The sequence below is a fragment of the Phyllostomus hastatus genome, unplaced genomic scaffold (genome assembly GCF_019186645.2).
Source record: "Phyllostomus hastatus isolate PE091 unplaced genomic scaffold, TTU_PhHast_1.1 phas_contig_58, whole genome shotgun sequence".
NCBI classification, from domain to species: domain Eukaryota; kingdom Metazoa; phylum Chordata; class Mammalia; order Chiroptera; family Phyllostomidae; genus Phyllostomus; species Phyllostomus hastatus.
This window is the reverse complement of record NW_025333916.1, coordinates 5072934-5098604: the sequence shown is the minus strand read 5'-3', so window position 1 is coordinate 5098604 and position 25671 is coordinate 5072934. Positions and strand designations below refer to the sequence as shown.

Here is a 25671-nt window from a genome sequence, read left to right as displayed (position 1 = left end):
CATTAAGGCTCATTCCAAATAGAATGAGGAAGGGGCTCCTATTTTATGAGCACTTCTGAGTGCTCTATCTCTAATGTTTTTTGAAAACAGGAAGAATATAAATAAATCAATAAATTATCATAAATAGTATAGAGTGGAATAAGAACAAATACTCACTATCTATACTAAAGCCTAAATACATAGTATTGGGCTTTTAGTATGTTTTCAAGAATGTGTACAATGTGAGAATCCATGTAATAACAGGCTGATTTACAGTTGTGTTCCAATTTTTTCTTTCCAAATTTATTAGTGCCTAAGACTCCAAAGATGTCTGTACAGGTAGAAACAACCTAAGTAGTGCTAATTCAGAACTGTGGAACATGAGGATCTTATAAATAGCATTGGTTTGAAGCAGGAACAGAAGAACTTGTCTTGAGGATGCTTCTACATGGAAACCACATAGTGAGTACACTGTTTTTTCCTAGACTGTATGTTTATTTGGGATGATTTTGGTGGTGATAAAAATTACAAGAGGTACTAACAGAGATTATGAGGGAAAGGGGGTTAGAGCCCTCTACGTAAGCCACGCTGAGCATTAGCGGAAAGAGTTCATTAGGAAGTTTAAATCATAGCATAAAACATTTTTTGGTAAAATCAGTCATATAAATGGCCATAAATAAATATTAATAAATCATGCTGAAACTGCTGATTAGCCATATCAGCAGATATGAAATTTAGAAAAATAAATAGAAAAATAAAGAAAAATTAGAAAAATTAGAAAAATAAATATTTCTAAATATGTCCTAATTCTTCCTTAACACCAATTTTGTGGTATTGGTGTGATCTCTGCCACATATTTACATGCATCTGTCTCTACTATTTACTCTGTTCCAGTGATCTATGTTTCTAAACCACTGATTTATGACTGCTCTGTGTTATGTGTGATACTCATTAGGGCTAGTTACTATTCTTAGTATTTTGAAATATTCTTTTTCCTGCTTTTTAATTGTATTTTTTTCCATTACCATTTATCCACCTTATACCCTCTCCTACCTCCATCTACCCCCCACCCTGACAATTGCCACTCTGTTGTCCATGTCTGTGACATGTCCTTTTTCTTTCTGGCTCGATCCCTCCATCCTCAAACACACCCCCCACCCCAAAGCTGTCAGTCTGCTATCTATGAGTCTGAAACATTCTTGCCTGTTTTATCATCCATATGACCTTGAATTAGCTTTCTTTAAATTTATTTATAATGCAACCCTACCCTCCAATAAAAAAACTGCTGAAAATGTTTTAATCTGAGAAGCTTTTGGATTTTCAGATATAAAACCCACATTATTTATGTATATGTCTTTTCAATAGTTATTACTTTTCTCATAGTTTACTGGCTTGCAAGAATTTGTGTCCATCTAGCCATGAACTTCGGCAGTTTGGTTTTGTTTCTAACATCTGCAATACACTAGTGGCTCATCCTAAGACAGTAAAGAGCAAAAGCCCCAAGGCCTTCTTCACCCAAAATACTGTTGCACCAAATCTCATGTTCTGTGTCTGTGTTCGGATTTTTTTTAAAACACAAATGTAGGGCTTTATGTCATTCCTTACTGGGTTACTAGAACCAGTCTTTTTAAAATAGATACAGATAAATGAGTATGAAAAGTTGTTAAACTAATCAAAAACCTTTGTTTGCTTCCTAGAAGGATTAAAAATAAATATTTCTAAGAAAAAACATGAACAAAGACTCTTCACACCTTGCCCCCATTTTGCGGTTGAACTGTAACAAAGCTTGTGCAAGGATGGCCAGCGGACAAAAGCAAAGTTTCAAGGCTTCAGTTGTAGCTTCCTGAACCAAGGACGGCCAGTGATCATCGGAAATGTTGGCCTGTAAAAATATAAGACAAATATCCAATCAAAGCTTTTGACATGTTTACCTTACAAGAATGCAATTCAACTCTCATTTATTCAACGCCTACTTGTCCAAGGTGCCATGTAAATGCGACAAGGAACATAATTCTACAAAATGATTGAGATCGGATTCCTGCCCCTCAGGAGCTGCTACGTAGCAGTAGACTAGGATAAAGGAAGGTTTCAAAGACAAGATATCACTTAAAAACACTAAAATACTTGTTAAAAGAAAACACACTATTCTATTATATAGGTGAATAAAATATATCAGTTTAGTTACTAAGCTTATGGTCTACCAAATATACAAAACTCAATTTAACATAGTGAGAAATAAAAAGTCCCACATTTCAGAAATTATCTAAAAAGAAAGGCTGAAATAAGATATCTTAATAAAATCCCAATACAGAAAAAACATGCAAAGCAGACCAGAGATGAAGAAATTAAATTAAAGTCATCAATATTGAAAACATCTTTTAAAGAATCTCACTTTATGGATTAAGAATAGAGTTAACATATGACCCAGGAATCCCTCATCTGAGCAATTACCCAAAAACTTGAAAACATTAATTTGCAAAGACATATGCACTGCTTTGTTCATGGCAACATTATTCACGGTGGCCAAGACATGGAGACAACCAAGGTGTCCATCGATAGAGGACTGAGTAAAGAAGATGTGGTACATATATACTATTCATATACCACTCAGCCATAAGAAAAGATGAAATACTCTATTTGCGACAACATGGATGGACCCTGAGAATATCATGCTAAGCAAAGTTAAGTCAGAAAAAGTTATAAACCATATGATTTCACTCAAATGTGGGATATGAGACTGAAACTCTGACACAGACCACAGCATGGTGGTTACCAGAGGGAGGAGCATGAGGGGTAGGAAAGGGTAAAGGGGCCAAATACATGGTGACGGAAGAGGATCTGACTGTGGGTGGTGGGCACACAGTGCAATATACAGATCGTGTATCACAGAAATGTACACTTGAAACTTTTATATAATCTTATGAACCAATGCCACCCAATAAATTTAATTTCAAAATGAATAAGAAGAATTTCACTTTATGGAGAAAATGTTAAGATATATATATATATATTACTTAAGTTGCAAACTTTTGTTTCTTATAATATATACTTTATAACATGGATAAGTTATTTCCTAGGAAACGGTAATGAAAATAAGCACTCTACTGAATTATGTAGAAGGAAAAATACATTTTAAATCTTTCACTAAAAAACTCAAACTGCAACCAAGATTTCATAATTACAAGTAGCTAGAATATACATTTCAATAAAGTTAAAATGAGTCAATACATAGTCCATTTCAAAATCTAAATGATAAAAGGAAAAGAGCAATAAACTTTGAGGGTAGTACAGGCAACAGTGATTAGTTTAATCAAGAAAGAGGAGGCCATAAAGATAATGAATTTGTAAAGAGAGAAGTGAGGCATCATCTACAAAGACAGGAGCAATGGAACCCTGGGTGCATCTGGCAAAAAAAAAAAAAAAAAAGGCAAAGTCCATACTAACATAATTATTCTGAGTATATTTTTGAAACCAATAACACAAACTCACTGGTTGCTTTTATAATACACTCTATAAATTCCAAGAACTCATTCATATAAAGTATTCTGTAAAGTTATCCCAAAGGTTATTACATAAGGAAAAAGTTGCTATATGTAACTGGTATGTTAAACAATGGGACCAGAATGTTTATTTTTATTTTTTTTAAAAAGATTTTATTTATTTTTAGAGAGAGTGGGAAAGGAGAGAGAAAGAGAAGGAGAGAAACAGCAATGTGTGATTGCCTCTCACATGACCCCCACAGGGGACCTGGCCCACAACCCAGGCATGTGCCCTGACTGGGAATCAAACCCAAGACCCTTTGGTTTGCAGGCCAGCACTCAATCCACTGAACCACAGCAGCCAGGGCAGAATGTTTATTTTTGTCTCCCATTATGTCTTTAGAATTTATTACATGAGGAAGACTTTTCCTCTGTCCCTAGATGTAAATTTACAGTAGGCCCCATGACTCTTACATCTATGTTTTTTACACTGATTCACAAACACAGTCTTAATTAAAATGTCCACTTCTTTTCAATACTTCAATCTTCATTAAAGTAATATTTGTACCCCACTCTAAATTCCTCAGCGCCCAGCTGAGATATGGTTACGGGCAGCAGCAGATGGCTTGTTCCTCCACCCAACGGTCCCATCTATTCTTTCTAACTATGGTTTCAGGCCTCTAGTGAACTACCAGAAGTCTAGATTTCACTGGTGCCATTGTAAGATGACGTCTAGCTCTCCAGAAATTTCACAATCCTCCAACTTCAGTCTTCTAATTCCTGTATAGTTTCCTCATAGGTTAGTCTTTCTACCTTCTTCAGAAATCTGTATCTTGATCTGATATCTCACTGTGGAATTTGACATTTAAAATCTTAGTTACACCTTTCAGTTTAATATCCTTGTCAGCCCCGGCTAGTGTAGCTCAGTGGATTGAGCATGGGCTGCAAACTAAAGGGTTGCCAGTTCAATTCCTAGTCAGGGTACATGCCTGTGTTGCAGGCCAGGTCCCCAGTGGGGGCCACATAAGAGGCAACCACACATTGATGTTTCTCTCCTTCTCTTTCTCCCTCCCTTCTCTCAAAAAAAAAAAAGGAAAAAAAAAAGAGAGAAAAACAAATCCTTGTCATACATTATCACACATACAATTGCCTCTCATAAAACAGTCTAATTTTAACATACTGCTTCTCTGCACACTGCCATCTATTCGCCACAGAAACATGGAGTCTCCTTATAATAATAATTCTTGGGTGTCAAATCTTAGAATTTATACTCTTTTAGTCTAACTTATTATTTGTTAGTGGTATCCTGGTTTTAGGTAGTGCTTTGAGGTTCACAAATACATTTGTAAATTTTATTTGATATCCATAACAACTCTATAAGAAGGCAAAGTAGGTGTAATCTTCACTATTACAAAAAAAAGTGAAGGTGGACTGCTCCAAACAGCTTAATTGGCTGAAGTTCTCACAGGTATTAAATAGCAGAACCGGAACCAAGGTTCTTAGAGAAAACACCTTTGTGGCGGTGGGTGGGGGTGGGGAGGGAGGCACACATGGTTATTACCAAACTGCAAGCTAGTTCCCTCATCTGTACAATGGGGTTACTGTGACTATTAAATTAGTTACCACGTGTGAAGCACTATCATAGTGCCTAGCACAAGCTGAGTGCTATCTATATATGCTTGCTACTATTTATTCCAGGTCAGATTAATTTCCCAGAATTAAGAACAAACAAAAGAAGCATACCACTAAATAATACTTATTAACTAACAAACACTAAGACTAAAAGAGTATATACTTCTCCAGTTCACATATTCAAGAGCATGTCCAGGTACTGTGTGGCTTCCATAGCTCACCACCTGCTGACGTCACAAAGACTTTGGCTAAATATAAATATGGGACAAACAAAATGTTTGAGGTATACAGTTTCGATTAACCATGATTTCTTTCCACCCAAAGCACCTCAAATACGACTACAATTACTATTTGTCCATTTATTAAAAAATCATTTATGAGGAGCCCTTAGGCATATAGGCAGAGGGGGTGCAGCAAGGATGCAAAAATGACCAAACAGGGCCCCTGACCTATAGAGCTATTAAATGTGCTGTACATTAACAGCACCATAGTGAAAAAGTCCTAATTCTTATATTTCTTTGTCAAATTGTCTAGTTAAAACAGGTACGCAATGCTGACAATGGATTAGTATAGTGAAAGTATGAGTGAATTCAGGCCTGTCTAGGACAATTTCTTCTAATAATTTAAAACCCCCAAAAAACGACAGTTTATCTTTGAATTACGGAAGTAACCCACATAAGATAAATTCAAACACTAAGGAAATAAAATTAAAAATTCTCCTCTGCTGTCCCTTAAAAGTCTCCAGTGTTATATTACCCAAAGTAACTGTCATTAAGATTCTTTTATATCTTCCTATATGCCTACAAGCATGTACACAATACATACTCAAGGTATTTAGAGATACAGACTCTTAAAAACATATAATATACTCAACTAAGATATCATAGACACTGTGGTGTAGTTTGCCTCCCCACACATCCACTTAAACATTTATTTTGATGAGTTTTCCATACCAGCACATAATGCTTCAAGACTAATAAGCTTATCTTGGTATTGGAAAACAGAATGTCAGGTCAAAAATTACAAGATACTACTTACAGAATGTCAAACTGAACTGAGAATTGAGTGAAAATGTTAATTATTGGCATCTTTTTGACATACGAGTAACTGTGTTGATTCTAAATTAAATCACCAGAAAACAAAAATGTGTATTCTGACATAATCCAACTTAAAATCAGAATCTTTGGGTTTTTTTTCTCCAAACACTGAGAAGGTCTGGCTAGAGTCTATGGGTTTATGTTACTCTTACGTCCACCAAGAGCCCAAATACAAAGTTTATCCAGAGACCACAATAGACAGCAATGAAACATTAGGAACTCAGTAAGATATCGCTATATAAAAAGCTTTCTTCTGAAAGAAAAAATAAAAGAATCAATTTTCATGATTATAATTATAACATGAACTTACCACACAGACTTCCAACGCAAGCAGCGCTAGCCTCAGCAGACTCGAGAGCTTTCCACTCCAGCTGCCCTGCTGGGATGCGACTTGCAGACTCTTTCTGTAACACATCTCTGCAGCACCCATCATTCCCTGAGACTGATATATGTGTGCCAGCCACTGAGAAACAAAAAAAGAAGCACCCAAAAGATTTCAGTTTAGTACACAGTGTGATATTCCACTTCCAACAAATTTAATAAACTCGAATGGAGTTTTGAATTTTTAAAAATTATTGGTAAGTTTTGTGCCCCCAAAACTAAAATCCCAGGTCAAAAAAGAGGTTAGCATTCTTGGCCATTCTATTAGCAACAGCTTACCAGTCAACCCTACTATGAAGTCTTAAAAAGTTTTCTAAAATGGCAAGTCAAGAACAAAATCAAAATGCAATGTAGAAACAGATATGTTATGTAAATACTAATCAAAAGTAAGTCTGTACAGCTGCATTAATATCCAAAAAAGCAGACTTTAAGAAATATTAAGAGATAAAAGTGGCTGTTTCATAAAGATAAAAGAGTCAATTCAATAGGAAGAAATAACACTCCCACATCTGTATATATCTAATAGCACAGAATTTATGAAGCAAAAATTTACAGAAATAAAAGGAGAAATAGACAAATCTAGAATCACAGTTGGAGATTTGAACACACCTATCTCAACAATGATAAAAGAAACAGAGAATAAGTTAGTAAGGGTATGCAAAATTTAAATATAACTAACCAGCATGACTTAAATGACACATTTAGAAGACTACACTCAATAACTGCAGAATATACATTCTTTGCAAGTGGATGCAACATCTACCAATCTGACCATACGCTTCGACATACACGAGTGTGAACAAATTTCAAAAAACTGAAATCCCACAAAGTATATTCTTATCAAGTAAAATTAAACTAGAAGTCAGCAAGAAAAAGCTAACTAAAATATTCCCACCATTTCATATACTAGAAATTTTGCAGCATGCTTCAGAAAAAGAAAAAAGAAAACACACATCAAAGAAGAAATTCCAGTGAAAATTTGAAAACATTTTTAAATGAATCACAATAAAAGCACTACATAAAATCTCGTGGGATGCATATACTGGAAAAAGATGAAAAACCTATAATATAAATTTCTATCTCAAGAAGCTAGGTGAAAAAAACTAAATCCAAAGAAAGTAAATAATGGAAGAAATCAATAACATATAAAGAAAGTATAATATCAAAACAAAAGTTGGTTCTTTCATAAGTTAATAAAATTGCTTATGTTAACAGGAAAAAATGTAAAACATTAATTATCAGTTAGAATGAAAAAGGGAAACTCCTTACAGATTTTATAAAAAAAGAAGATATAAGAACTTTATGCCAATAAATATGAAATTGAGATGAACTTTGGACAAATTCCTTGTAACTCAACAAAACTAAAGACACAGGAAATCTTAATAGTCTTATGACGATTAAAGAAATTTAATCTGCAATTAAAAAAAAAAAACACTTTCCCATAAAGAGAATTCTTGGCCTGAATGGCTTCAGTGGTGAATTCTTCCAAACATTAAAGAAATGTCACTCTTACACAAACTCTTTCAGAAAACAAAACAACAGCAACAAAGGGGAGCAACAACATAGATACCAAAATCTAACAAGAATCTTATGAGAATGAAAAATTATAGGTCAAACTCTATCATGAATAGAAGCACAAAAATTCTAAGGAAATATATTAACAAATTGGCCCAGCAACATGTAAAATAATAACACATCTTCTAAAAATGCAAGCTGTTTTAATATCTGAAAATCAATGTAACCCACAATATTAATGGAATAAAGAAAAAAACCATTATAGTACATACCAATACAATTTTTGATGAAATTCAACACCCATTCGTGATAAAAAAAATCTCTCTTGAAAAATTCAGAACTGAAGAGAACCACCTTAAACCGGATAAAAATAACTACAAAACCTACAGCTAATATACTTAATTATGAAATATCAAATGTTTCTTCCTGAGGTAGAGAATAAGAATGTTCACTTATCACCACTTCTATTTAACACTGTATTCAAAGTTCTAAACAGTGCAACATTGTAAGAAAAAATATAAAAATATCAGAATGAAAAGTAAAACTTTATCATTCATTTGCAAATGACATAATTGTGTATGTAGAAAACTCAAAATCATTTCAAAAGAATAAGTAAATTTAACAAGGTTGTTGCACAGATGACATACAAAAATGGAAGGCATTCCTAAACATTTGAAGCTAATAGAAAAAAAGACCACTTTCATTGGAACAACAAAAACCTAGAAATAAATTTAGCACAAAAATATAACAGACCTCTACACTGAAAATTATAAAACATGCTGAAATTTAGAACTTAAATAATTTGAGGGATATAACACATTCATGGATAGAGAAATTCAACAGCATTACTTTGCCACTTCTCTACATATTAAACTATAGGTTCATGCAATTCCAGTTAAGATCCCATCAGGGTTTTTGTGGAGTGAGAAGTTAGAAGGGAAAGTAATTGACAATTTATATGTAAATGCTAAAGACCTAAAATGACTGAGACAAACTGGAGGGACAAGAAAGTGGGAGGTCTTAATATTACCACATGTCAGGATTGATTATAAAGCTATATGCAGGAATAAACAAATAGATTAATGGAACAGAACAGGGAGCCCTGAATGCAGACCCATACATACACAAGTCACCTGGTTTATGATAAAAGCATCACTACAATTCAGTGCGGACAGAATAGTCTTCTCAAAGAATAGAGTTCTCAGAGGAGTAACTGGTTGCTAATAAGTATGACAATAAGACTTATGCACACACAATTTTTAAAACTCACACGAACCACTGAAATGCCATAGACTATCCTGTCATGAGAAAGGATATTCCTATCATGGTAGGAATATCTGTAATAAATAACTTAAGACCTTGTATACTTGCGACATATTAAAAATCACTATATCTATACTAAAAGTAAAAATAATTCATGGAAAACATAAAGAGATGTATTGCAATAACTGACATACAATAAACTGCACCTATTCAAAGCACACAACTTGATGAGTTCTGACATAAGCACACATCTGTGAACGATCACCACAATCAAGACAATGAACACATCATCATCAGAAGTCTCCACCTGCTGCTTCGTAATCTCTTTTGTCTCCAATGTGCACCCTTTCCTCTTATGCTGTGTCTCTAAGCAACCACTAATCATTTTCAGTCAAAACAGACCATTTTGCATTTTCTAAAACTTCTTATAATGAAATCACAAAGTATAAACTCTTTGTCTGGCATCTTTCACAGCATTAACATGGTAAATGCTGATTTTCTGCTTTCTAATCGTAACACCCTTTAAATCTTGCAAATGAGATTTCTGGTGAGTTTAAAAGCAACACAAATAAAAATGGAGGATAACCTGACCTTAGCTAATATCACGGAGTATTTTAGTTCAGGACTCATGTTGAGAAAGGAGGAGATTTACCTGCCAAGCTGGAACAGAGGTTGAGTTGGACATGACTGTTTTCTGGAGCTCATCAAGTACGGCATCCGGAAGAGGCTTGTGCGATTCCAGGAGTGGTTTACACTGAACTTGTCTCAAAAGTAAGATAACATCTGGCTGATCAGGGTTACATTTTAAGTTCTAAAATTTAAACCCCAAATAGAAATATATCAAATCGGTCCTTAAATATGAAATGTAGTAGGCAATAAAGCTATTTTCCATGCTGGGGAAAAAAAATCTAAATTTTTCCTTTTCTTATTAAAAAGATAAACAACTGCAAAAGTAAAATAAATAAAACACTAAACATCTTGGAAATATCAAATTCTACATATAAATAATCTTTAAATTGGTTAATACTATTATTGTAGTTTATGGGTCATTCATTTTAGATTTGCCACATTTTGCCATGTATAATGTGCACTTTTTGCCCAAATATTTGGGGAAAATAAGGAAGTGCATTATACATGGGTATAACAGTTACATGGCATGGGGATAATAATAGGTATAATAATCCTGTGTATGGTGCACAGAAAAACATGGGTGCATATTATATACAGCAAAATACGGTAGTATGTCCCTTTCACTTGGTTTATTCTCAGGTGATATCCTAAGAACTTTAGGTTCTGAACATAAATAACAGAACTAAGAAAATATGAAATTAACAATGAAGGCTAATACTATTTCTTATTGGAGAAACAACTGTATGTAAAAAGGAAAGATCTATAATATTTTTCCTTTCTGAATCTCTTAATGAAGATATCATTGTGTGTCCTTCCCCAGGCACAGACTTTGTACACATTGGGAGTTTCCCCAAGCTATTTACACCCTGAAATACATACATACATACACATGTGCATTTTATATATGTATCTCCTTCCATATATACATGAAAGAACTTGAAGTTCTCTATACAAGTCCTTCCACTACTATTTTAAATATTTCTTCCTTTATTGCTTGTCTCTCAATAACATGTTTCTCTCTCTTTTTTTTACTAATTAGGTCATAGTCTTAAATGTATTTATTCCTGAAATAAATACAACATAATTGCTTTTTTCTAAGTAAGACACTGGAACAATAAAATGACAAGGAAAGGTTCATAAAAGTATCTGTTACTCTGTCAGACAGAGCATAGCCAACTGTCAATTTAGGATTACTCTCACTATAAAATATTAACCTGCCCTGAGCTTAAGTGGAATTTCTTAAATAAAAGATAAAATATATTACTCTGCTTTTCAGAGAATTCAAGGGCTGGAGAGATCTTCAAAGACCCATTCTTCTTTCTCTGAAAAATTTATACTGCTCTTTCAAAAAAATTTCTTGGAAGACAACACAATCTCCTGGGTAAACATTTATGAAACATGATGTTTTCAGGAAAAGTGATGCTTAAAACTTTCCTGCCGCAATAAATTATTTCTGAGTAGGTCTATGAAACTTATATATTCCTTCAGTAAATATTTATTGAGCACTTACTATGTGACTGATAAGGTGCTAATTAGAATTTACTCACAGAGCCTATAATTCAGGTATGTAAAAACTATTCTGAAGGGAATAAGCAGAAATCAAAGAAAAGTACTGTCTCCTTAATTCTATCTATCTATCTATCTATCTATCTATCTATCTATCTATCTATCTATCATCCATCAAGAGCTTGGATCCTACAGTCAAACAAATGTGAATTCCAATGGTAACTTTATCAATTTATAGCTGTGAGCTCCTGTGCAAAATTATCTTCTCTAAGCCCAAGTTTTCCCACTTGTAAAAATGGGGATAATTATAAATACCTTTGCCCTCAGGATTGTTGTGAAGTTGAAATACCAACTGCTAAATGCAGTGACTGGCTTGTGTAAGTACTCAATATGCTGGGTGTTACTGTCATCATTACTATCATCGTTACTACCACTACTGCCCCCAACCACCACCACATGCTCTTTAAATAACATGCACTTTATTTTTGAAATTATTTTCCAAATAAGACAAGAATCCATAAATCTCAAAGGGCAAATCCATAACAATCCGTAACAATACCTTTGTGCAAAGGGCTTCAGCTTCAGCTATTCTTCCTGTGTCCGCCAGACCGGTGACGGCTTGGGACAGGGACCACTTTTCAAGGGATTCATGGTAACTTCCAAGGACTTCTTTGTCTTTAACTATAGACAAAAAATGTCAATGTTTCCTTTTTCTGCAAATTATAATGTGTTCTCAGAGGAGTAACTGGTTGCTAATAAGTATGACAATAAGACTTATGCACACACAATTTTTAAAACTCACATGAACCACTGGAATACCATAGACTATCCTATCATGAGAAAGGATATTCCTATCATGGTAGGAATATCTGTAATAAATAACTTAAGACCTTGTACACTTGCGACATATTAAAAATCACTATATCTATACTAAAAGTAAAAATAATTCATGGAAAACATAAAGAGATGTATTGCAATAACTGACATACAATAAACTGCACCTATTCAAAGCACACAACTTGATGAGTTCTGACATAAGCACACATCTGTGAACCATCACCACAGTCAAGACAATGAACACACTCATCATCATCAGAAGTCTCCACCTGCCCCTCGTAATCTCCTTTGTCTCCAATTCACATCCCCTCCTCTTATCCTGTGTCTCTAAGCAACCACTAATCATTTTCAGTCAAAACAGACCATTCTGTGTTTTTGAAAACTTCTTATAATGAAATCATAAAGTATATACTCTTTGGCATCTTTCACAACATTAACATGGTAAATGTTGATTTTCTGTTTTCTATTTCATTGATCTCTACTCTTCATTATTTCTTTGTCATCTTACTTTGGATTTAATTTCCTCTTCCTTTATCTAGTTTTTTAAGGTAGATGCTAGATCACTGATTAGAGGTCTTTCTTATTTTCCAATGCAGACATTTAATGTTAAAAGCAGTGGTTTAGTAGGACCATAGAATTTTGATATTTATTTTCATTCAATTCAAAATATTTTCTATTCTTCTGATTTATTCTTTAATCTGGATTATTTAAAAGAACTATAGTATTTAGTTTCCAAATACTTGGGAATTTCCCAGATATTTTCCTATTATTGATGTCTAACTTAATTCCATTATATTAAAATAACATAATACTTTGTATGACTTGAATCCTTTTCAATTTATTCAGACCTGTTTTATGGCCCAGAATATATGTGGGTAAATGTTCTATGTGCACTTGACAACAATATGCATTCTACAGTGGTTAGAAGTGTACTACCACTGCCAATTAGGTCATATTAGTTGACAGTGTTGTTCAAGTCTTTATTATATAATTACTGATTTTTCTGTACAATTGTTCTATCAATTATCAAAAGAAAGGTGTTGAAACCTCTAACTATAATTGTGGAATTTTCTATTGCTCCTTTCAATTCTATCTGTAAGTTTCTGCTCCATGCATTTCCCCTCCAAATTCTTCATGTTTTCTGCTATTTTACTATAAAATACAATGTACATTTTATGTTTTTTACAGTTCTGTTAATCAGTGCCTGGATGTTTATTACAGGTATGCCTCAGAGATTATTATGTGTTCAGTTACAAACATCTCCAAAAGGGAGTCACATGAATTTTCTGGTTTCTTAGTGAATATAAAAGTTATGTTTATATTATACTGTAGTTTATTAGGTATGCAATAGCATTATATCTAAAAAACAATGTACATACCTTAATTTAAAAATACTTTATTGCTAAAACTGCTAATCAGCTTCTGAGCCTTCAGTGAGTTGTAATCTTTTTGCTTTTACCTATATTCTTGCCTTGATATTGATGGCTACTGATTAATCAGGATGCTTGCTGCTAAAAGTTAGGGTGGCTGTGGGAATTTCTTAAAATAAGACAATAAAGTCTGTCAAATTGATTTTTTCCCTTTACTTGAACACTCAAGAGGCCATTGTAGGATTATTATTTCAATAATACCCTAGGCCTCAGAGGCCTTATTTCAATATTGTGGGATGTCAGGGAATAGAGAGGTCCATGGAGAGGGCCAGAGATGGGGAAAAGGAGGTCAGTGGAGCAGTCAGAACACACGCATTTACTGGTTAAGTCTGTCATCTTACATGGGTGTGGTTGCTGGTGTCCCAAAATAACTACAATAGTGATGTCAACAATCGTTGATCACAGATCACCGTAACATATTCGGTAATCATGAAATATTGCAAGAGTTACCAAAATGTGAGATATGAAGTGAGTAAATGCTGTTGAGATGATACAGAAAGACTTGCTCAACACAGGGTTGTCTTGAACCTTTAATTTGTAAAGAACACAATAACACATGTATGTGCAGAGTGTTATGAAGCAAAGTGCAACAGAATGAGGTAGGCCCATATTATGTCCTCTTGATGAGTTGATTCCATAGAAAAATGACCCTCCTAATCACTGCAATGTTCTTTGTCCTGACTTCTAATGTGTCTGAAATTAACATGGCCACTCTAGCATTCTTTTGATTACTGTTGGCATAATGTATGTATCTTTTTTCATCCTTATACTTTTTAGGTTCTATTTACCTTTACATTTAAATACAGATTTACATTTTTGTCTGTATGCTTCTTTTTGGCAGTAGTTGGCTCTTGCTTTTTTATCCAATCTGACAATCTCTGCCTTTCAACTAGGGTATTTAGATCATTTATATTTAATTTGATTATTAATATGGCTGGGTTTAACTCTAATACATTATTACTGTTTTACAATTTGCTTTGCCTATTCTCTGTTCCCTTTTTCTCTTCTTTTGAATAATTTTTTATGATTCCAGTGTATCTACTTTGGTGGCTTATTAGCTATAACTCTATTTTTTTGTGTCTATTTTAAGGTTTAGAGTATTCATCTTTAACCTGTTACAGTCTATCTTTAAGTAATATAATACTGCTTCACTTATAGTACAAAAGTTTTACAACAAAATACTTCTATTTTCTCTCCTGGCTTTTGTGCTATTGTTGCCATATGTGCTTTAAACAGTCCATCACATTCCGAAGAGATTTTCAGCATATGTCGTTTGTAGATTTGTTTCCACTGATGGAGCCTTCTCCTCACTATGGGTGGTACTTTTCTGCTTCTTTGCATACCTATTAAATTTTAACTGGATACCAGACATTGTGAATTTTATCTTGCCTAAGGCTAGATATTTTTGTATTCCTATAATGTTCTTCAGTTTTGTCCTATAAGTAGTTCAGCTTCTGAAAAATGATTTGATCATTTCCAGGCTTATTTGTAAACTTTGTTAGATGAGACCATAACAGCCTTTAGTGTACAGCTAATTGTCCCCACTACCTTTTGGCAGTATTCTTCTGAGTCTTTTATCCTGCATTTATCATTATAAAATGCTTTTAAAACTTACTTGAAGCAGAAACAGCAGACAACAGTGCCAAGTATAAATCCACCCTCTTTGGCTGAGTGTTGTTCACCAGAGCGAGTTTATCATCAGCATAGCAGGCTGCCATTAGTCCAGCCCAGACAGCAGGATCACCTAAACACAGGGAATATAATTAGAAGGCTTGTTAATATTGCTGAAAAACTACCAAAAGTGAGAGCTTATAAACACATGAAAAAATTATTTATACCTAGAAAAATTCCATTTTCATAAAGGAAACTAAATATACTTGTTTTTAGAAGACACATTACTACATTCATCCTTTAAGATTTGCCATCTTTGTGAAACATATCAGAGGATGAGAAATATCCTATTAAGCTTTTCTTCTAAAGCTGGTTAGTTCACTTACCTAGACTACTATGCTACTGTGGAAAGGTCAATTATATTCACTTTCATTAGATACCAAGGACAAATCTCAAACACGCACTCATGCTCTCAGTCCATGTTTCAAAGGCGCAGTCTTAGGAGAAGCAAGATCACACCATTTCTCAGCTCTTAAGAAAAGTCTGAGCCAAAGGCAAAGCTCAAGACAACTTCACTTTACCTATATTCTGACAGCCAGGCATGAAAGTCACTTTGTCTTATAGGTGAGATCATATGGTATTTGTTCACCTATAAGTGGAACCTAGTCAACAAAACAAACAAGCAAAATATAACCAGAGACATGGAAATTAAGAACAAACTGACAGTAACCAGAGGGGAGGTGGGAGGGAATAACAGAGGGAAAAAAGGGGAAGGGTTGCCAGGAACATGTATGAAGGACACATGGACAAAGCCAAAGGGGGGCAGGATTGAAGGTGGGAGGTGGGGATGGCTGGAGTGGAGGGGAATAGTGGGGGAAGATGGAGGCAACTGTACTTGAACAACAATAAAAAAATATTATGTTAGCATTTTAACAAAATTATCATATTGTGATTAAAATTTATTGTAAAAAAAAAGTTTCTCATTCCAAGTGAAGCAATTATATAATTATATACTTTTTCATTCATTTTATCTTCCCTTCCTTCCTCACATCTTGATAGAAGCCTCAGAGGAAGGGATGCAAGGAGGGTGGGGGGGAAGACTGACAGAGTAGGTTGAAGAAGTAATAATAGAGATTGCAAGTATAGGCTCCTCTTTTTAAGAAAGGTAGCTGTGAAAAAGGCTGGAAGGGGACGTGGAACTCAGGTTTTTTAAATTTGGTCTTTTATTTTATAGAGAATATTCTGCAGTTCACTTCAATGGTTACTATTTTAGTCCTGCTACCCTTAAAAAACAAATAGATAATTTTAAAGTTCCACAAGGGGGTGCTAGTTAATGAAAAGTCATTTAAGCATACATTTTTAGCTTTAGTTTTCTATTTTTTCTTACCCTAACTGCCCTATCCAGTATATGTCTCCTTGAAAGTCTGAAGCCTATATATTTCATTTATAGATGAACAGTATTATTGCTATGAGCACAAGAATCACAGAAATCTTATGATCTACATAAGATTATATACTTTTGTTAAAAAAGTATAAAAATTATATATCTCTATATTATATTATAAAAAATTATATATCTCTATATTGCAAAATAAATTCTACCCCAGATAACTACCTTATCTTAAATAACACAAATTCCAGAATCAGGCAATGGCAGCCATTCCCTAGAATTTATAAGATCTGACTACTGTATAATAGAAGGCACATGACCTAGTGTGAGCTTTGGGTTTAAGGTCTACCAATGACACGAGCTATGTGGCAGCTTTTCCTCTGGGATTTTTCTGAGGCAACTAAACTAGATGATGGCTCGCATTCTATCAGGTCTAAAGTACTATGATTCCAGCTGAGGTGGACTCAACTTCTGAACAGTGATCTACTCCTAAGATTAACTGAACAACCCTTTTAGGAATCTTAGGGTATTTTGTTGTTTAGATTTTGGTATGGGGAATGGACATTAGTTGCTAGATATTTCTTCTGTCACAATTAAAAAGAATTGCTGTTTTTATGAACTCTTTCATAGATAATCAGCAACTCAAATTCCCTAGTAAAGTGATAATATAAATACCATATATAAAAATATATAAAACATTTTTAGGTATCATTTAGTAAAAATACTTCTAATATCACAGAAACAGTAAATCTAGCAGAAATTGGATTTCCTTCCATTAAATTCTAAATTCTTGAGATTATATTTAAATTTCTGAAAAGATCCATTGGAGTTCCATCTATCAAAACTTTACTTTGTTCAACTAAAGATCTACAAAGACTAGGTGTACAGCTTCTACATGTAACTACAATTATATTCACTTCCACTGGACTCCAAGGACAAATCTCAAGCAGGTAACTCATCTTCATCACTCGGTCCCCGTTATAAGCATCTTATAGGATGACTTTGCTTCCTTAAGTATGTTTTTCTCCAGATAATATAGGAAAATCGGAAAACCTCATTAGAGAGAACCTTATTTGGGCAATATTACCTTTCTAAAGTTTAGGCCACTTAAAAGCTAACAGATCTTCTATAACTGTGGATCACAATAAGAATTATTCAGAGTAATGCCATCTAATACTTGCTTGAAAACTGTTCCAAAAATCAGAAGCATACCCAATGTGTAAGAAACTTAAATGTTGAGGGTCTCTTTTTGTTCTGATTATTTTAAAAATGAAAGAAATAATAAGCAACAGGATATGGGTCTATTTATTTGTTTTATAAAACAATGTCTGATGTTAGATATTCTGCAGTTTAGTTGGGACCTTCACCACTTACTGTGAAGATAACATTCAATCTGTTCTTTGTAAAATTTGTTTCCCAACAGTCCCTGTCCAAAAGTAACTGCATTCTTGTCTAACAACTGTTTGACGTGGTCTGGGGAATAAATTATTTAATGCTATATTTCATATTAAAAATAATAGTATGTAAGAATACATCTCTTAACCCTACACTGCTAGACATCCTAGCCTTCTGTGGTAGCAGGAGCATGCTGACGCAGTCCATATGCAGTTCCTCAGTACCTTTTGTGATGTATGATATGCATACAGCACACCTGGTTAGAGCTAGGAAAAGCTAGTGCAGGTGAGGCCAGCACTTGGACATTTCTAACCATGGAAGACATATTTCCAATCCTCAAGGAGCTAACTACACAAAAAGTTAACAAAATATGTTCATGCATTAATAAGTAGCTATAGGTAAACCTTATTTAAAAAGCCTGACAGAAAATGAAAATAAAACTACTTCTTGAAAATATATTAATTCAGCTTTTGAATAATAGGTAGTAAATTATCTTTAAGCAGATAGTCCTTTAAACCTGCTTCAATAATTGATTGTCTCTTAATTATCACTAGCCAAATGTAGATAATCAAATATTTATATGTAAAATTTTCAAATATTTTCTTAACATTCCCTTGTCTTATTTCATAAAAATACAAACTTTACTCCCCTAAATCACAAATGAAAGAGGAACAGAACCCTAATTAACAAAGTAAATTATATTATATTCACCTGGAGAAAGAAGCGCTGCCTTCTGAATGGTCTTCAGTGCAATATTTTTTTCATCTTCTGCTGAACTGCTTCCCATAGCCAGCTGATTTACTGCAGTGTACAGTAATGCCTTCTATGTAAGAGAAAGGAAGGGTATTAGGCAATTCTCTTTATAGTTCCCTAGCTTTCAAAGTAACTAAAAGTATGACTTTATTGGATATGATGTGATCCCTAAGCCTAGGAAGAAGAATTATTCTTTCATCAATAATATTATTTACCAAGCAGAACATTTCCTTTACTGGGGCAAACTAACCTTTCCATGATTTGAGTCCAGAATGTGAGCCACATTTCCTGCTACAGCACCTCCCTATAATAGAAAAGAACTGATTATTTAAACAAATGCATAAACTTTCACAAAATAATAAAAATTGAGACTGATAAAATCTCCATTAAATCATTTGAAAGGTTCAGTTTCATCACATTCACAATGTCTTAACTCCTTTGAGTATCAACTTATTATTATTGCTTTAAAAGACCAGTTTAATATTTTATAAAAGAAAATTTTTTTTTACTATAACCATTTCAACTCTACCCAGTACAGACCTAAAAGTTTTATGATTTTACACTGATACCACACAAATGTACATATTTTCTAACAATATAAAAGATTATGAAAGACTGCAAGAGAAAGAGAGATAGCCAGGGTGAGAGACCACAAAACCTATTATAAGATAAACTAACATAGTTTCTCCACAAAAAACCACTAGTTTAAAAACTTCCATAATCCCTAGTAAAACGAATGAAGTTCGGAGGACCATGAGGCTCATCACTGCTTCAATAATCAGCTCAATACTAAAATGAGAGAAACATGCATGACAGGTTTCATAAAGTTGATTTGAAACACTTCATTTTTAAAAATTCAATTAGATTTTTACCTGGAAAAGAAATGAGAATGATTTCATTTTAAATCAGAAGTATACTGCAGTCTTCATTTTATATCAGAAGTGTATAAGTGTACCAGAAATGTTTTCAAAACTAGGGGATAATGAGGGGAAAAGAGGGAAGGGTGTTCAGGGACAACTATAAAGGACACATGGACAAAACAAAGGAGGGGTGGAATCAGGGGAGGGAGACAGAGATGGCTAGGGGTGGGGGGAGTGGTAGGGGGGAAAGCAGACAACTATACTTGAACAACAATAAAATTTCAAAAAAATCAAAAAAGTGCTAAAAATGAACTTTTAAAAATGTCAATATAAAACAAACAGAAGATGGATTAAAAAGAAGAAAGACAACACAGCAGAGTTGAAAAAGGACTCAGGATTTAGATGTGGGATAACCCATCACCATAACCACTAGCTGTGATTTTGTACAAGTTATTTAATCTCTCTGTCTCCAGCATCCTCCTCTATAAAATGGACATTAATTGTGCTGTCTTCATATGTTGGGATCAAATGACAAAATATATAAAAATGCTGCTTTGCTACTCAGAGTGTGGTCTGTATATCAGCAGAATCCGCATTTCCTAGGCAACTGTTAGGAATGCAGACTATCAGGCTGCATCCCATACCTAGTGAATCAGAACCTGAATTTTAATAAGACCATCAGGTGATTTTTTTTGCATATTAAAGCTTGAGAAGCACTGGGATAAGATTTAAAAAACATGTATGCTTCAAAGCACTGAATAACTGACAAAGATATTAAGGTCTTACCAGGTCAAAACTAAAGGTTAAAACTGGAATCCAGGGAGATAAGTAAGCAGGGATGCCACTTCTGCCATTTGCAGATTCTAACAAATTTGAATTTTCATTTTGAAGGACCCATGGGCTAGCAGGTCAGAAATCAAAGTCCACGGCTCACATAAGGAGGGGGAGTTATAAAGCTGAGACCCCAAGAGTCTATACCCTTGGGTTAAAGGTGAATCAGAAGTAAATTAGGCTTCAAGTGACCTTGAAACCCAGGCACATAGTAGCCTGTTTGGCCCAGAAACCTCAAGCTCTAAACCTTCTTTAAGGTGTTCCAGTCTGGTAGTCCTCCCAAGTACCTGGCAGAAATAAGTACAATTTCTATGAAGAGAAAGGTACCTTCATCCTAGGTCACACATTATTTCCACACAGAATTTTCAAGTATACACAATCAGGCAAGCAAAGAAATGAAGCCATCTCAGATGAAAGCAAGTGGGGCTGACCCACACAGGACCACAGAGACTTCAGATACTGGAATTTTCAGATGTAGTAAGCATTCAAAACCTATTCGCTTCCATCACTGTTTATCAACTAATTAAATAAGAAGCAATGAAAGCTCATATTAACCACAGCAGCTAAAAAATACTTTCTAAAAAAAAACTTTCTAGACTCCTGAAAATATCTGGCTTTTATGAACTAAAATACAATATGTAATCTCCTGCATAGAACATTAATGAGTCCATGTTTAGATTTACATCTTTAAACATTAGCAGTGTTCTAGTGCTCATTTTATTTTTAAGGAGCTTTTAAATAAAATTATCTTTTGGGATTCAAAAGTACAATAGCTAATGCTTCTTAAATGGCAACGCGGCAAGCACCACCTCATCACATGGCTATTAACATAATCTGTGTGTGTTCAAAAGAGCCCGCCTGATTCTCTGTGTCGTCCATAGTGCCCAAAGCAGCACAAGAGTAGGTGGCAGAAACTCAATGTAATACTTATTGAATAAAAAATGGAAAATTCAGTTAAATAGCAGAACTCCCTTGCTAAAAAATTAATTTTTTAGAATGATAATGCTACTACTTTAAAATTATACTATTTACCACATCACAAGTTACTTAATTTTTTTTACCATGATTTAGAACATTACTCACCTTTGCATTTCGTTGAGTGTGCTGAGCAACCACTCGGGACAACAGAGACCAAAGAGCCGGATCAGCAGGGTTACTGCAGAGATCGTCAAAGGTAGAGAGAGAGCTGAGACATGGGAGTTACTTTATCCATAAAAAGTGCAAGCAACCAACATTTTATTTAGTACTTAAGTTTAAAATCCTTTAGACATCTAAAACAAGTCCATATAATGTCCATGTGTGGTTGAAAGTGTCTTAATTTTTAGAAAACACATTTTATACCTCTTATATACACCAACAGTCCTTATAAAAATAAGAAAAAAAATCTGCAACATGATGATTACAAAGCCATGAGATCTAATTCAGAAAGGATAAGTAAATGCAGTATGTTGTATGCAAAGAAAACACAAAGAGGTGAGAATTGTGAAAGGAAAGCAAGCCACTGACATAACACTTTGCTGCTGAAAATGAACAAGCATGGCTGCTAGTGATAACAGTTTTCTACTTTCCAAATTTTGAATACATTAATGAATGCTTACGTGGCCAGAATATTCCTAAGACCACCAGAATGGACAGTATCAGATAACAAACTGACTACATCACAAACTGGAGAATTCATAAGGGCTTCCATACTAAAACAAAGTTTGGAAGGGCAAAATTTCTGTTCTCTCTCTTTTTTAAAGATTTTATTTGTTTTTAGAGAGAAGGGGGAAGGGATGGAGAAAGACAGGGAAAGAAACATCGATGTGTAAGAGAAACATCAATTGGTTGCCTCTCACAGGCCCCAAATGGGGCCCAGGCCTGCAACCCAGGCGTGTGCCCTGACTGGGAATTGAACTGGCAACCTTTGGCTTTGCAGACTGACATTCAACCAACTGAGCCATGCAGGGCTGTTCTCTATTTCTATTAACTAAATTTTTTAAGGAAAATCTTCATAGGTAAAATAATATGTATAGTCAGCTGATTCTACAGTTTCATAAAGCCACATTTTGGTTTCCAAATGTATATGCTTACCACCTCATTTTATATCCTTGGTAAATTCCAAATGTTAAAGACCACCACATCAAGTATAATTAGACCCCAAGTTCACAAGCCCAAATTTACCTGTGAACAGCTTTAGATGCTTGTCTCTGCACGGCCACACTGCGGCCCTGCAGTGCATAAATTGCTGAAGTAAGAAGGCACCTCTGATAATCATTGTCTTTCTGTTTGATGTGCTTCAGCAACTCATTAAGTGCTGCTTTTGACAGTGTAGCATCCTGCATCGCCAACCCTAGAGCACACAGGGCTTGAAGGCTCTCTGCGTTTGGCTCCTTTAAGATAGAGCTGTAAATATATTTTTAATTGGCAATCAGCATGAACATAGTACTCTATAACTATTAAAACCTATTTAACATTTAGTAGAAAAAACAATATACTTAAAAGACGCACCAAATTAAACCCAGCATTAAGTAAATATAAGAACAAATTGCTTGACTTCTTGGGACAGCAATTTCCCTGAATATGTGAAGCCTTTAAAAGCATCAGTGGCCTTTCACAGAGCAGCAATAACCAAATTTCTTTTCTGGTCATTACATCTAAGTTTTACAAAACAAACTTAGTATTTTTAATAGTAATTATGAATGTTATACCATAAAAAAACAGAGGAACTTCCAGATACTTTTTAAACAGTTTATGAAAATAGTAATTTTTAAAACATTACAAAATATTATCTACCTACCACTCTATCTTTTTACTGTTTTTTTGGGAGGGAGAAACAAAATACTTAGAATTTAATTTTGACAAAGAGGTATAAAATCATGAATCTTCATGGGCAGCTCTGGAGTTAACCACTTACCCAGAGCATACATAGTAACTTTTTTACATTATAAGTGTTAAGAGATGTAAAAGTTCAAATATGGAAGAATGTCAATTTCTATCAATATCAGTAACTGCACTGTATATTGGTAAAACTAAAAAAACACATAGTAAAATATAAATTACAATACTGATGGTAAAAGATGAAATTCTCATTTGCACCTTCATTCAAAAGGAAAAAAAAAACCTATCTACTCTAATACCAATATACAAAAATCTAAATTATTACTGGAATAACTAAATCCCATTGAACTACATGTGCTGAACACTCAGTAACTACATGTTGTCTTGTACCATGCTCCAGTGGCTTTACACGCAGTCATTCAACATGATACGTTCTGTGAAGTTGGTGACCGGACATTTTCCCCTTATATATTGAACGTAAGTTCACTCTCCTTAAATAAGCACCTAGGACACTGCTTAGTTCCCAACATATGCATGTCAAGCAAGACTGATAAAGAATTGGAAACTGAATTTTTCAAAGAAAGGATTTTTCATAGTTACATCCCAGGGGGCAGGGAGGGAACAGTTGGTAAGTATTAAGTTTGAAAGATGATGTGCAGAGAAGCAAAAACAAAGAAATATAAATCAGATAAAATACCTAGTCCTGGATCCAACAACATAAAACAAGAAAGTAAAAGTTCTTCCCTTCTTATAAGAGAATAGGAAAAGGAAAAGATTATATTCTATTATTTTTCTCCACTTTTACCAATGTCCAAAATGATTTTGGTAACTGTACTTGAACAATTAAAATTTTTAAAAATGTAAAAAAAAAAATGATTTTGGTTACTGTTTTAACCTAACACTCATCTCATTGTTTCTAATACATTAACATCTAAGATTCTTGCCCCCAAGTCACTTGCAAATTTGGGTTCTCTGAACATGGTATGTAAGGGAGGGTGGTAATCTGGAGATGCCCACAGGTAATTTTTGGTTTTCACAACGACTGAGGAGTGTTGTTAGCATCTAGCAGGTGGGGGACAGAGATGTAATTTTCCTGCAATGGGGGGACAACTCTGTACCATGAGGATTCGTGCCACTGAAAAATGCCAAGAAAGGACTCACTGAGAACCACTGTCCAATAGCATATATTGTTTACTGTTTTTGAAGAAATTAAGATCAACATTCTAAAAAAAAATCCAGAAGTCAAAAAATACCATGTAAAAATAACCACATATATCAAGGCTATTATTTTTAACTTATGCCAAAAATATAGAAATAGTTACAAGTTATATTGGTAGCATTTTTTTTATTGTATTGGTAGCATTTTTTTTAAAAAAGACTCAATTTTAAATGAACTTTATCATGTTAACCTGAAAAGGAAAGAGGAAAAAATCTTTCAGGACACAAAAGGCCAGAAAACAAGCAGTTACAACTGCCTTCATTAAAATTTTAAGATCCTACTAGATTAGGTGATCCATTACTCTTTTCAAAAATAAATAAAACAGAGTGTGCAAGATGATTCTGAAAGACTGGAAGGATCCAGGACTAAGAATTAAGCCATAATTTTTAGTTCTACCGGTGACTACCAGTTCAGAGCTTGGGGGGTCCAATCCCTTTTGTTCATCAAAAAGTTCTTAAAACATTAGGGTCTTCATTTTACATTGATCCAAATTTGAACCCAATCTTTAAGCAACTGGTTATATTAAGCAATGATATCAACTATACATACCATTTAAACAGCAGTGTCTTGGCTACATCCATTTTTCCTTGTTTATACTCCGTTATTGCCAGAGCTGTCAAGATATGGGCTTTGTCTTGCTCTGATTCAACAACAGACAATGCTCTCTCGTAGGCTGTTACATAGGGATAGAAACAAAGAGAAAACAATATATAAGCAATCCTGACTGATAAACTATGAGATTTTTCCTTTCCTAATTCTACTTTTCAAAAAAGATCTAACTAAAATATTATCTTATTGTTCCCTTGATTTCAGGAATAAAATTTTATAATCTAATTTCATTTAGCTGTTCCAAGGTGATTCTGGGGATATCATTAGGATTATTATGCAACGTTTCCTAATTTCTAACTTCAGCATCTGCAGGGAGGGAGGTCTCAGCCACTATCTGTAGAACAAGTGGAGGCTGGCAGTCACCAAGAGAGCACCAAAACCCCCGTGTGGTGCAGACCGACAACTCGACCAAACAACAGATCCTCTCAGTGAGC

The 25671-nt window shown here is 34.2% G+C and overlaps 1 protein-coding gene across 2 annotated transcripts in view; it reads right to left on the bottom strand.

Annotated features, from left to right (window-relative positions):
* TTC37 (tetratricopeptide repeat domain 37) overlaps positions 1-25671 on the bottom strand; it is a 77035-nt gene that overhangs the window by 3241 nt on the left and 48123 nt on the right. For both annotated transcript variants that reach the window (XM_045847930.1, XM_045847929.1), the window contains 10 exons: positions 25178-25301; positions 22753-22974; positions 21673-21745; positions 19149-19202; positions 18857-18968; positions 15365-15493; positions 12042-12163; positions 9999-10157; positions 6498-6650; positions 1731-1861 (listed from right to left, as the gene is read on the bottom strand). In XM_045847930.1, the coding sequence (XP_045703886.1) occupies positions 1731-1861; positions 6498-6650; positions 9999-10157; positions 12042-12163; positions 15365-15493; positions 18857-18968; positions 19149-19202; positions 21673-21745; positions 22753-22974; positions 25178-25301 (1279 nt within the window). The remainder of the gene's footprint in view (positions 1-1730; positions 1862-6497; positions 6651-9998; positions 10158-12041; positions 12164-15364; positions 15494-18856; positions 18969-19148; positions 19203-21672; positions 21746-22752; positions 22975-25177; positions 25302-25671) is intronic.